The sequence below is a fragment of the Nerophis ophidion genome, unplaced genomic scaffold (genome assembly GCF_033978795.1).
Source record: "Nerophis ophidion isolate RoL-2023_Sa unplaced genomic scaffold, RoL_Noph_v1.0 HiC_scaffold_231, whole genome shotgun sequence".
Taxonomy (NCBI): Eukaryota; Metazoa; Chordata; class Actinopteri; order Syngnathiformes; family Syngnathidae; genus Nerophis; species Nerophis ophidion.
The window spans coordinates 5,001-19,420 of record NW_026907153.1 but is presented as its reverse complement, the minus strand read 5'-3'; the positions used below and the strand labels follow the sequence as shown (position 1 = coordinate 19,420).

At 40.1% G+C, this 14,420-nt stretch overlaps 1 protein-coding gene across 1 annotated transcript in view; it reads left to right on the top strand.

The window, feature by feature from the left end:
* LOC133547881 (nectin-1-like) overlaps window positions 1-5,522 on the top strand; it is an 83,332-nt gene extending 77,810 nt beyond the window's left edge. Inside the window, exons 3-4 of the mRNA XM_061893358.1 lie at window positions 5,021-5,264; window positions 5,425-5,522. Of these exons, the coding sequence (XP_061749342.1) occupies window positions 5,021-5,264; window positions 5,425-5,522 (342 nt within the window). The remainder of the gene's footprint in view (window positions 1-5,020; window positions 5,265-5,424) is intronic.
* The last annotated feature ends 8,898 nt before the right edge of the window (window positions 5,523-14,420 follow it).

The window sequence follows — 14,420 nt, the reverse complement described above, 5'->3', positions numbered from 1 at the left end:
TCTATTATTCACACGTGAATAATGCTGTATAATAAACTTTGTTTATGTTATTCACATGTGAATAATGCTGTTTAATTGACTCTATTTCTGTTATTCACATACGAATAATGCTGTAAAATAAACTATTTACATTATTCACATGTGAATAATGCTGTATAATAGACTATTTATATTATTCACATGTGAATAATGTTGTATTATAGACTGGATTAATATTATTCACATCTGAATAATGCTGTATATTAGACTATATTTCTATTTTTCACATCTGTGAAGGCACCATTAATGCTGAAAAGTAAAAACAGGTTTTGGAGCAACATTTGTTGCCATCCAAGGAACGTTATTATGGACGCCCCTGCTTATTTCAGCAAGACAATGCCAAGACACGTGTTACAACAACGTGACTTCATAGTAAAAGAGTGCGGGTACCAGACTGGCCTGCCTGTAGTCCAGCTTAAAGTACGACAACAGAGACCCCGGACTGTTGAACAACTTAAGCTGTACATCAAGCAAGAATGGGAAAGAATTCTACCTGAAAAGCTTCAAAAGTTGGTCTCCTCAGTTCCCAAACTTTTTCTGAGTGTTGTTAAAAGGAAAGGCCACGTAACACAGTGGTAAAAATGCCACTGTGCCAACTTTTTTTTGCAATGGGTTGCTGCATTAAATGCTAAGTTAATGATTATTTGCACACAAAAAAAACTAAATCCTCAGTTCGAACATTAAATATCTTGTCTTTGCATTGTTTTCATTCGTTATATTTTTTCTTTTTATTTACCATTTACACAACGTGCCAACTTCACTAGTTTTGGTTTTTTTTACTCTTTTAGATTAGTCATGCAATTTATTTTGACCGAGTGAAGATGAGTGAGGCGACGCCATCTGGTGTGCTCAGGCACTCTGAAATACCGCCTGAAAGAACTTTAGAACTGTTACCAAGTTTTGTGCCAATAAATTACAACATTTAAAAACGTTCCTAAGTAACATTCTGAAACTGAAATTGCGTTTCTGTACAAATATTGGGGTCTTTTCTTGGCCAAATTTTAATTACGGAAGCAAGTAAACCCTTTCATCTAGTCATGATTAACCCAAATCCTAAAAATGCAATTACTGTATTTTACGGACTATAAGACACAACATTTTTTACCCTGCTTTGAGCCCTGCGGCTTATAAAAAGGTGCACCTAATTTAAATACAGCTTCTTCGCCAACGGCCATAAAGTTTTGTATGCAACAAATAGTTCCCAATAACACCGACAGAGAGACTTAAATTGTGTTATTGTTTGTGCTACGGCGCCATCTTTTGGGTGAGTTAGCTCACTGCAAGTGCTGCGTTTTGTGCCTTGAACCGGAAGTAAAGTCAAAGTTAAAGTCCCAATGATTGTCACAAACACACACACGCTAGGTGTGGTGAAATGTGTCCTCGGCATTTAACCCATCCCCATGTTCACCCCCTGGGAGGTGAGGGGAGCAGTGAGCGGCAGCTCTAGCCACTCTCGGGAATCATTTTTGGTGATTTTACCCCCAATTTCAACCATTGATGCTGAGTGCCAACGGGGAGGCAATGAGTTCCATTTTTTTGTAGTCTTTGGTATTACTCGGCCGGAGTTTGAACTCACAACCTCCCAGTCTCAGGGCGGACACTCTTACCACTAGGCCGCTGAGCTGCTCTAGTGTATTTTTCCATAGCGTTTCTCCTTGAACGGATTCTTCATTCATCACTCCAAGCAAGGTTTTTAAGTTTTACAATGTAACTATAACAATTCATACTTGCTAAACCGTCCCATGTGTGATGTCCGTAGGCGTGTTTTCATGCGTATTGGTAGGTGCCATCGTAATGTAATCAAACCAGCTTTGCTAGCAATAACGTTTCACCAAATTCAGCAAAACATCACCGGCTGTTTTGCTGATTGGAGCGCTAACTTCCGCAGCTCATGGATCCATGACGACGACTTCTGTTTTGTCTGATCAGCCGTTTTACTGCCTTGTCACAGGCACCGTTTGGAAACAATTAAAGTATGTAAATAAACATTTACAAAACGGTTTATACCTTATAGTCCAGTCCGGCTAAAAGTTGTGAAAATATTTATTTTTTTGTAGAAGTTGGCGGGTGCGGCTCTATAACCGGAAAATCATCTGTTTTAAAAAATGAATCGACTCCACTTGACAACCTTAACAAAAGCAGAATTTCAAATGCTTGGCGAAGCTGTCTGATAAAATAGATGTTATGAAAGATTTCAGGTTACCCCAACACCTTTGTGTTTTCTTCCAAAATTGATTTCCAAGAAATTTGCCTTTGTATTTTTTGGCAGACGTGCTTCTACCTTTCAAAAAAAAGTGTCAGCTTTGAGACTTCATCCAAAGGGAGAAAAAGTGCTTCATTAATTGGGAGGTAAGGAACTAAGCAAAGCCCACGGATGCTTTGTGCTTCTGCGTCGATGCTCGAGACTACTTCGATCTAGTCTTAGACTTGGATTTGTTTGATCTAGTCATATACTTAGATTGGTCAGATCTAGTCTTAGATTGGTCCGATTAGTCTTAGACTTGGATTGGTCAGATATAGTCTGAGACTTGAATTGGTCTGATCTAGTCATATACTAAGATTGGTCAGTTCTAGTCTTAGATTTGGATTCTTCCGATTTAGTCTTAGACTTGGATTAGTCCGATCTAGTCTTGGATTTAGATTGTTCCGATCTAATCTTAGATTTTAATTGGTCCAATTTAGTCTTAGATTTGGATTTTTTCCGATCTACTGTTAGATCTGGATTGGTCCGATCTAGTCTTGGACTTAGATTGTTCCGATCTAATCTTAGACTTGGATTGGTCCAATTTAGTCTTAGACTTAGATTGGTCCGATCTAGTCTTAGACTTGGATTGGTCTGATCTAGTCTGGGACTTGAATTGTTACGATCTAGTCTTAGACTTGGATTGTTTCAATCTAGTCTTGGACTTAGATTGGTCCGATCTAGTCTAAGACTTAAATTGGGACGATCTAGTCTTAGACTTGGATTGGTCAGATCTAGTCTTAGACTTGGATTGGTCAGATCTAGTCTTAGACTTGGATTGGTCTGATCTCGTCTTAGAATTGAATTGGTTCGATCTCGTCTCAGACTTGGATTTGTCAGATCTAGTCTTGGACTGGTCACATCTCGTCTTAGACTTAGATTGTTCCAATCTAGTCTTAGATTTGGATTGGTTCGATCTCGTCTCAGATTTGGATTTTTCAGATCTAGTCTTGGACTGGTCACATCTCGTCTTAGACTTAGATTGTTCCAATCTAGTCTTAGACTTGAATTGGTTAGATCTCGTCTCAGACTTGGATTTGTCAGATCTAGTCTTGGACTGGTCACATCTCGTCTTAGACTTAGATTGTTCCAATCTAGTCTTAGACTTGGATTGGTCCAATCTAGTCTAAGACTTGGATTGGTCCGATCTAGTCTTAGACATAGATTGGTCCGATGTAGTCTGAGACTTGGAATGGTGCGTTCTAGTCTTAGACTTAGATTGTTTCAATCTAGTCTTAGACTTGGATTGGTCCGATCTAGTCTTAGACTTGGATTGGTCCGATCTAGTCTGAGACTTTAATTGGTCCGATCTAGTCTTAGATTTAGATTAGTCAGATCTAGTCTTAAATTGGTCAGATCTCCTCTTGGACTTGGATTGTTCCGATCTAGTCTTATACTTGGATTGGTCCAATCTAGTCTGAGACTTGAATTGGTTCGATCTAGTCTTAGACTTGGATTGGTCAGATCTAATCTTAGACTTGGATTGGTCCGATTTGGTTTTAGACTTGGATTGGTCAGATCTAGTCTTAGATTAGTCAGATCTAGTCTTTGACATGCATTGGTCCGATCTAGTCTTAGACTTGGATTGGTTCCGATCTAGTCTGAGACTGGAATTGGTTCGATCTAGTCTTAGACTTGGATTGGTCAAATCTACTTTTAGACTCGGATTAGTCAGCTCTAGTCTTAGATTTGGATTTATAAGACCTAGTCTTAGACTTGAATTGGTCAGATCTAGTCTAAGACTTAGATTGTTACAATGACTGATATATGATATATGAATGACATCTTGTCTTTGTAGCATATTCAATTGAATATGGGTTGAAAATGATTTGCAAATCATTGTATTCCGTTTATATTTACATCTAACACAATTTCCCAACTCATATGGAAACAGGGTTTGTAGATTGATTGACATTTTTATCAGTAGATTGCACAGTACATACAGTACCACTAAATGATAACACCCAAATAAGTTTTTCAACTTGTTTAAGTCGGGGTCCACTTAAATCAATTCAAGAACCCTTGCAGCACTTCCGGGACGCTACAATATACACCCCGCTACCAGAATTGATAGTTTGATTGAAACTTTCATTATTAAATTGCACAGTACATACAGTACCACTAAATGGTAGCACCCAGATAAGTTTTTCAACTTGTTTAAGTCTACTTAAATCAATTCAAGAACCCCTTGCAGCACTTCCGGGACGCTACAATATACATCTCCGCTACCAGAATTGATAGTTTGATTGAAACTTTCATTAGTAGATTGCACAGTACATACAGTACCACTAAATGGTAGCACCCGGATAAGTTTTTCAACTTGTTTAAGTCGGGGTCCATTTAAATCAATTCAAGAACCCCTTGCAGCACTTCCGGGACGCTACAATATACACCCCCGCTACCAGAATTGATAGTTTGATTGAAACTTTCATTAGTAGATTGCACAGTACATACAGTAGCACTAAATGGTAACACCCGAATAAGTTTTTTAACTTGTTTAAATCAATTCAAGAATCCTTTGCAGCACTTCCGGGACGCTACAATGTACACCCCTGCCAAACCATCTCCCGAATTCGGAGGTCTCAAGGTTGGCAAGTATGGCCTACTTGACTAAAATGTTACAATCCAAGTGAGCCATTGATTTTTTCATGTTGTGATGGTTTAGTCGCCAGAATGCCGGAATCCAAAATGGTTGGCGACGAGAGGGACTAACAATGGTCGTTCATGTCGTGTGGTCAGGTGTCGTGGATCTGGGAGCCCATTGACGGCCAGCGGGACAACATCGCCGTCTACCATCCGGAATATGGGCAGAGTTTCCCCAACCTGTCCTTCAAAGACCGCGTGGTCTTTCTGCACAACAACCTGGAGAACCCGTCCATCAGGATTTCCGACCTGCGGATGTCCGATGCGGGCCGCTACACCTGCGAGTACGCCACCTACCCGTCCGGGAACGAGCAGGGCACCAGCACCCTCGTCATGCTCGGTGAGTAAAACAACCGCGGCTTGGCTAGAAGAATGTGGGGGTTTTTTTGGGCGCTCCTGTGCGGTCCAGGCACGGCTCAGGACTAGAAAAAAATGGGGCGGAGTAATATTTGAGCAGACGTGATTCAAACAGGTTCTGAAGAGCTGTTGCGCTTCATCAGCCTTGACGGGCGCCTCCCGTGCCGTCTCCTTATCACCGCTCTCAGCTGAAGAGCGCCCCATCGGGCCCAAAGCCCGAGACGAAGCAATTTGCAGATGATTCCCTCAGAGGATTCAGGCGCCGGTCCGATGCCGAGCAAGGATGACTTTCAGACATGACGGCGCATTCTTCAAGTCTTCCATTAGCCTTTCAACGAACTTAGCTTTGCAACGCATCCGTCCATCCATTTACTACTGCTTGTCTCTTCTGGGGTGACGGGAGCTGCATTCGGGCGGAAGGCGGGCTACACCCTGGACAAGTCGCCACCTCATCGCAGGGCCAACACATATAGACAGACAAGCTTTGCAACACAATGATGTTGTTATTGAACAAGACGACCGACCCCGCCGTCACATTTTTTGCACATTTTTCATGATGGAGCGGTGACAAAAAAATAATTAAAAAAGAGTGCACATATTTCTCACTACGGCGCTTACCAAAGGCATGCGGTAAATTTAGGCCTGCGCTTATAAATTTGAGTGTGATGTAAGGATACCATCATGAAAAGCACATTTAATAAACAAAAAAAACGTTATGTTCTTACCTTTACTTATAAATGAAGTCCATGCGCAGCTCCTTCTGATCAAAAGCATCGGTAACTTGTTTAAAGAAGTCTTCCTTATCTTTCTTCGGTTTTAAAAGTCTCTCTGTCTCGGCGGAGATTTTCCTTTATTACCTCCTGCTTCGATTGAAAGTCCAGTTTGAAAACTGTTTTATTTTCGATATGTAATCCTCCATGTTAAAAGTGCAAGCGAGAGGAAAAAATAAACAAGCATGCGCTAATTATTTTAAAACCTCTTCTCACTCCGGCGCTTACCAAAGGCATGCGGTAAATTTAGGCCTGCGCTTATAAATTTGAGTGTGATGTAAGGATACCATCACGAAAAGCACATTTAATAAAAAAAAACAACGTTATTATGGTCTTACCTTTACTTCTAAATGAAGTCCATGCGCAGCTCCTTCTGATCAAAAGCATCGATAACTTGTTTAAAGAAGTCTTCCTTATCTTTCTTCAGTTTTAAAAGTCTCTCTGTCTCGGCGGAGATCTTCCTTTATTACCTCCTGCTTCGACTGAAAGTCCAGTTTAGAAAACTGTTTTATTTTAGATATGTAAACCTCCATGTTAAAAGTGCATGCGAGAGGTAAATATATACGATCGCTGCTAACTCTTGCTGCTTGTTGTCACTTCTTCTGCAGTCGAGTGGTCGTAAGAAAGATCACTAGCGCCCTCTACCACCAGGAGGCGGGAGTCATTTAATGACTCATATTTGACACACGCAGCTACGGTATATTAATACAAAATAGCTGCTTACTGTTCTTTTTAGCATATTCAATAGCTTGGACCGTAAATCCTACTGAATAGTTCTTAATCTTCTTCCTTTTATGCGATTTCAAATTATTGAAATCAGCCTCTTCCATTTTGAAAATGATGACAGGGGAAGTGTCACTCGTGACGTGACGAGTTTGACCCGGCGGAAATTCTAGGGATATGCTACTTATTTGGCGAAACGAGTTGGACCCGGCGGAAATTCTGGACATGCGCTAATAAAAATAATATTTTGCGAAACGTGTTTGAACGCGTTAATCCCGAGCCGGCGGTAATGCTAAGCATGCGCTAATTATTTTGCGAAACGAGTTTGACCCGGCAGTAATTCTAGCCAGGCGCATACTATATACCCGGCGGCAATTCAAGGAAATATGGTAATTAATTTTTAAAGCAGATTAGTGTCATGGCTTGGACTATAGTGTGGTTTGTTTTCCCGTGGTGCAAAGCGATTGGACCGGACACGACGTGAGGGTAATGACATATTTTAATTGTATTATAAACAGTAACAAACAATAGGCGCTCTCAGCAGAGGTTCAAAACTTGGCTGTGAGAACTTGCACTAAGGCAAAACTATGGACATAAAACAAAAACTTTCACTATGGCATGAATAACGAAAAACGTGCTTGGAACGAGAAAGGAACATGGATCATCGGCATGGATAACAAGGGTGTTTCGAGGGTGAGTAGAAGGTGACTGCCTGGCAACTACAGGCTTAAATGCTGTGGTGATTCACAGGTGCATGAGTCCAAATGAACCAGGGGCGTGATGAGACAGGTCAAAATTAATTGGTAGTCATGGTGACAAAACAAACAAAAACAGGAAGTAATGGAGTCAAAAACAAAACAGAACATAACTAAACAGACATGATCATAAAGACATGACTGTTGAAATGTCTCTTTTTATTGAGATAAAGTGGATTTACATGGTTTGTTAATCAAAAAGTTTGTTTCGTGAAGCAAAGTTCTCAATAAGAAAAAATTATTGGTTCCAGACTACCAACCCGCCGTCACATTTTTGCACATTTTAATGATGGAGCGGTGACAAAAAAAAAAAAATTATATAAAGGTCACTATGAATTCATCAAAAGAGTGTAATTAATTTTTTAAAGCAGATTAGGGCTGTTGAAATGTCTCTTTTTATTGAGATAGAATGGATTTACGTGGTTTGTTAACCAAAAACTTTGTTTCGTGACGCAGGGTTCTCCATAAGAAACAATATTTGGTTCCAGCCTGGACAAAAGTCTGTATTTTAGTAAAATAATCCACACTTAGAAGACAGTAAAAGGGGTTTATGTACTGTATATGTATAAACAAATCATAACAAAAGGTTAATGAATCAACATGTACTGTAAGTATGTATGTGTGTATATATTTATATATATATATATATATATATATATATATATATATATATATATATATATATATGTATATATATATATATATATATATATATATATATATATGTGTGTATACATATATATATGTATAACATGTACTGTATGCATGTATGTATGTATAGTGGGGCAAAAAAGTATTTAGTCAGCCACCGATTGTGCAAGTTCTCCCACTTAAAATGATGACAGAGGTCTGTAATTTTCATCATAGGTACACTTCAACTGTGAGAGACAGAATGTGAAAAAAAAATCCAGGAATTTGAAATTGTAGGAATTTTAAAGAATTTATTTGTAAATTATGGTGGAAAATAAATATTTGGTCAACAATTCAAAGCTCTCACTGATGGAAGGAGGTTTTGGCTCAAAATCTCACGATACATGGCCCCATTCATTCTTTCCTTAACACGGATCAATCGTCCTGTCCCCTTAGCAGAAAAACAGCCCCAAAGCATGATGTTTCCACCCCCATGCTTCACAGTAGGTTTGGTGTTCTTGGGATGCAACTCAGTATTCTTCTTCCTCCAAACACGACGAGTTGAGTTTATACCAAAATGGATACATGGATGATACAGCAGAGGATTGGGAGAATGTCATGTGGTCAGATGAAACCAAAATAGAACTTGTTGTGTTTGGAGAAAGAAGAATACTGAGTTGCATCCCAAGAACACCATACCTACTGTGAAGCATGGGGGTGGAAACATCATGCTTTGGGGCTGTTTTTCTGCTAAGGGGACAGGACGATTGATCCGTGTTAAGGAAAGAATGAATGGGGCCATGTATCGTGAGATTTTGAGCCAAAACCTCCTTTCATCAGTGAGAGCTTTGACTGGTTGACCAAATACTTATTTTCCACCATAATTTACAAATAAATTCTTTAAAATTCCTACAATGTGAATTCCTGGATTTTTTTCCACATTCTGTCTCTCACAGTTGAAGTGTACCTATGATGAAAATTACAGACCTCTGTCATCATTTTAAGTGGGAGAACTTGCACAATCGGTGGCTGACTAAATACTTTTTTAGCCCCACTATATATATATATATATATATATATATATATATATATATATATATATATATATATATATATATATATATATATATATATATATATGTCTTGATTGGATTATCTATAGAATGGTGCTTGATACCGTGGTAGAGCGCAATATGTAGGTGTGGGAAAAATCACAAGACTGTATATGTATATATATATATATATGTATATATATATGTATATATATGTATATATATATATATATATATATATGTATATATATATGTATATATGTAGGTGTGGGAAAAAAATCACAAGACTACTTCATCTCTACAGAACTGTTTCATGAGGGGTTCCCTCAATCATCAGGAGATTTTAAAGGAAGCATTCACATACAATGGTTTATACAGGGCACAGAGTGGGTGGGTACAGGCAGGCGTAGGGTGTGGTGATTGGCTCATGTGTTACCTAGGAGGTGTTTCCGTCTGTGGCGGCATGTTGAAAGGATTTCGCTGCGCTTGTTGAGGAATGACAGGTCTGGATGATGTATAATAAACAGTTTCTCTTTTAAGCATAGGTTGCATCTATGCTTAAAAGATAAACTGTTTATTATATTTTATCCATATATATACATATATATATTCACTATTGGATGCGGCCCTTTGAGGGGCCACCATGATTTTAACATGGCTTTCAATAAAATGAGTTTGACACCCCTCGCTAACTGTGTGTAGTGTAGCATGTTATGGTGTTCCTTATCCTCCAGTGATAATGTTACTTGTAAGAAACAGTGCCATGTTGGCATTTCTTTTTTTTCCCGTAACTTGAGTTGATTTATTTTGGAAAACCTTGTTACATTGTTTAATGCATCCAGCGGGGCATCACAACAAAATTAGGCATAATAACGTGTTGATTTCACAACTGTATATATATCGGTATCGGTGATCAAGAGTTGGACAATATCGGATATCGGCAAAAAAAGCCATTATCGGACATCTCTAGTCATCAAGATGCAACAACGATACTATTGAAAGCTCTTTCGTCGACCAAATAATTATCACGTATCCCTCTGTTGTCCCTATTGCGCAATTCTGGTGCGAACCTGTTAAGGTGCACCTGTCAGCGCGAGCTTGAACGCACCACTGGGGCTGTTAGCGGCCCACCTCAGAGCACGCAACATCTGGAGAGGCGTCGTCTTAAAAAAAAAACAGAGGATGTTTGAGACGCCGTTGGCGGAGGGGGGGATGGGACGCACGCTGTCTGTAATCGGAGACAGCTGGTGTTTTTCATCCTCCCACGTGCACGCCCGTTTACGGGGGCCCGGCGTTGCGAAGCAGTCGAGCGCTGCTACGCCAAGGAGAATTCCTGCGCAAGTGTGTCGTCTGCTCCGGTAGGATAAAGAGCCGCAGTGGCGGCCTTGAGGGACTTTTCGAGAGGCCGAACTTTGGACCCCACTCCTCGCACTTGTCACACGTGTGCTTGTGTCACAACACGACGCTCGCAAAAACATTTTATAAACAATTTTCCACCTCCAGAATATTCATAATTTTCTCCATAATTCCTTATTTTTACTGAAAAATTCCCCTTTAATTTTAGGAATTCTTACTGCTTCTTATATCTCTATTTCCACATTTTTCGAAACATTCCAACATTAAAGGCCTACTAAAATGAGATTTTCTTATTTAAACGGGGATAGCAGTTCCATTCTATGTGACATACTTGATCATTTCGCGATATTGCCATTCTTTTGCTGAAAGGATTTAGTAGAGAACATCGACGATAAAGTTCGCAACTTTTGGTCGCTAATAAAAAGCTAGCCTGTGCGCGTGACGTCACAGCTGTGCGCGTGACGTCACAGCTGTGAGAGATCCTCACATTGTTTATAATCATGGCCACCAGCAGCAAGAGCGATTCGGACCGAGAAAGCGACGATTTCCCCATTAGAGTGAGGATGAAAGATTCGGGGATGAGGAAAGTTAGAGTGAAGCACTAGGGGGAAAAAAGGGGGCCGCCAGTGGGAGCAATTTAGATGTTATTATAAACAAGATGAAGAACAAGAAAAAGAAGAACAAGAAGAACAAACAAAAGAAAAACAGGAACAAGAGGAATAACAAGCACAAGAAAAGAAGAACACGAACAAGAGGAAGAAGAAGAGCAGAGGTAGAAGAACAAGAGCAATAAGATGAAGAACATGAAGAGGAAGCAGAAGATCAATTATAGGAAGAAGAGGAAGCAGAAAAGAAGAAGAGGAAGAAGAACAATAATAAAAAGAAAAACATCCACAAATCAATCAATCAATCAATCAATGTTTACTTATATAGCCCTAAATCACTAGTGTCTCAAAGGGCTGCACAAACCACCACGACATCCTCGGTAGGCCCACATAAGGACAAGGAAAACTCACACCCAGTGGGACATTGGTGACAATAATGACCCAGTGGGACGTCAGTGACAATGATGACTATGAGAACCTTAGAGAGGAGGAAAGCAATGGATGTCGAGCGGGTCTAACATGATACTGTGAAAGTTCAATCCACAATGGATACAACACAGTCGCGAGAGTCCAGTCCAAAGAGGATCCAAGACACAGCAGCGAGAGTCCCGTTCACAGCGGAGCCAGCAGGAAACCATCCCAAGCGTAGGCGGACCAGCAGCGCAGAGATGTCCCCAGCCGATACACAGGCGAGCAGTACATGGCCACCGGATCGGACCGGACCCCCTCCACACGGGAGAGTGGGACATAGAAGAAAAAGAAAAGAAACGGCAGATCAACTGGTCTAAAAAGGGAGTCTATCATCCTCGCTCAAATTAATGGGGAAATTGTCGCTTTCTCGGTCCGAATCGCTCTCGCTGCTGGTGGCCATGATTGTAAACAATGTGAGGATGTGAGGAGCTCCACAACCCGGGACATCACGCGCACATCGTCTGCTACTTCCGGTACAGGCAAGGCTTTTTTATTAGCGACCAAAAGTTGCGAACTTTATCGTCTATGTTCTCTACTTAATCCTTTCAGCAAAAATATGGCAATATCGCAAAATGATCAAGTATGACACATAGAATGGACCTGCTATCCCCGTTTAAAGGCCTACTGAAATAAGATTTTCTTATTTAAACGGGGATAGCAGGTCCATTCTATGTGTCATACTTGATCATTTCTGCTTCCTCTTCTTCCTATAATTGTTCTTCTTCTTCCTCTTCATATTCTTCATCTTCTTGCTCTTGTTCTTCTACCTTTTCTCTTCTTCTTCCTCTTGTTTGTGTTCTTGTTCCTGTTTTTCTTTTTTTTGTTCTTCTTGTTCTTCTTTTTCTTTTTCTGAATCTTGTTCTTGTTTTTCTTCTTTTTGTTTTTCCTTCTTAATGTTCTTGTGCTTATTTTTCTTTTTTTTCATCTTTTAGTACTTGTTCTTATTCATATTCCTCTCATTCTTTTTCTTCTTTAATTTCATGTTCTTGTTTTTTTCTTGTTCTTCTTTTTCATGTTCTTATTGTTTTTCTATTTTCTTCTTGTTCTTCTTATTCACCTGTTCTTCTTTCTCGTTCTTTTTTTTCTTGTGCTTATTCTTTTTCACTCTTCACCTCCTCCTCCTTCATCTTCTGCTCTTTCTCACTCTTCTCCCTTTTCCCCTCCCGTGTCTCCTCTTTCCTTCTCCTCCTTTGCCTTCTTCCGCTCCATCTTTCCCCAACCTACTCATTCTCCTTCTTCTCCTCCTCCTACTTTGAAAATATTGTTGTTTACGTTTGACTGGCGAGTTTCAAGGGGAATAAAATCCCATTGTCCAATCAGCAAGCTGCATGCTCCCTTTACCCATTAGTAAGACATACCTTAATCCAACCTGCTGGGTTCCTGCAGTATGCTGGGATGTACAGAATGTAGCAGCAATACACACTCATTCTTTATTTCCCTTTTTTTGGGCGGTAAGCATTTTTCAATTTGCGCATTTGCATTAAAAGAAGTTTTAAAAATTGAAGCCTTGATGCCTGTCTGGAATGCAGCAGAACCTTGATGAACCTTGACGCTGCCGCCAACAATGTGTGTGTGTGTGTGTGTGTGTGTGTGTGTGTGTGTGTGTGTGTGTGTGTGTGTGTGTGTGTGTGTGTGTGTGTGTGTGTGTGTGTGCGCGCGCGCACATGCACAGTCACATTTTAACTCTATTGGATGACAAATCTTTCTAAATAGGAGACAGCCCGAGATCCGCCACCAGCCAATTGTGTTCCGTCTTATTGAATAGCAAAACGTCAGCCATCATATCTTGTCTTATTTAAGCATGAATAGATAATCCCAGAAAACAATCCGATTAGCGCTTATTGGATGCTGCGGCACGGCCGGCCAATCTTATTATGGAGTATTGCTCTGCGATAAAAAGAATTGCTTTGGACAGTGAGCGATTTATTGGCCACATTGTTAGGCACGCCTCCGATGAGATCCCACGTAAAAAACACACGCACACGTGTTTGTTCTTGTGCGTGTTGTTAATATCCGCTCTGAGATCGCTGGGTTGTGAGTTCAAACCCCGGCCGAGTCATGCCAAAGATATAAAAATGGGAGCCATTACCTTCCTGCTTGGCACTCGGCATCAAGGGTTGGAATTGGGGGTTAAATCACCAAAAATGGTTTTCCGGGCGCGGCCACCGCTGCTGCTTGTTGCTCCCCTCCTTTCCCAGGGGGTGATCAAGGGTGATGGGCCAAATGCAGACAAAACGCGCGCGCGCACACACACGTACGCACACACAAATATATATATACATATATACACATATATATATACATATATATATATATATATATATATATATATGTGTATATATGTATATATATGTATATGTATATATATGTATATATATATATGTATATATATGTATATATATATATATGTATATATATATGTATATATGTAGGTGTGGGAAAAAAATCACAAGACTACTTCATCTCTACAGAACTGTTTCATGAGGGGTTCCCTCAATCATCAGGAGATTTTAATGGAAGCATTCACATACAATGGTTTATATAGGGCACAGAGTGGGTGGGTACAAGCAGGCGTAGGGTGTGGTGATTGGCTCATGTGTTACCTAGGAGGTGTTTCCGTCTGTGGCGGCATGTTGAAATGATTTCACTGCGCTTGTTGAGGGATGATAGATCTGGATGATATATAATAAACAGTTTCTCTTTTAAGCATAGGTTGCATCTTTTATTACCACTGTTGTAAGGTGTGCTGGATGCAAGAATTTGCCATGTTATTGAAT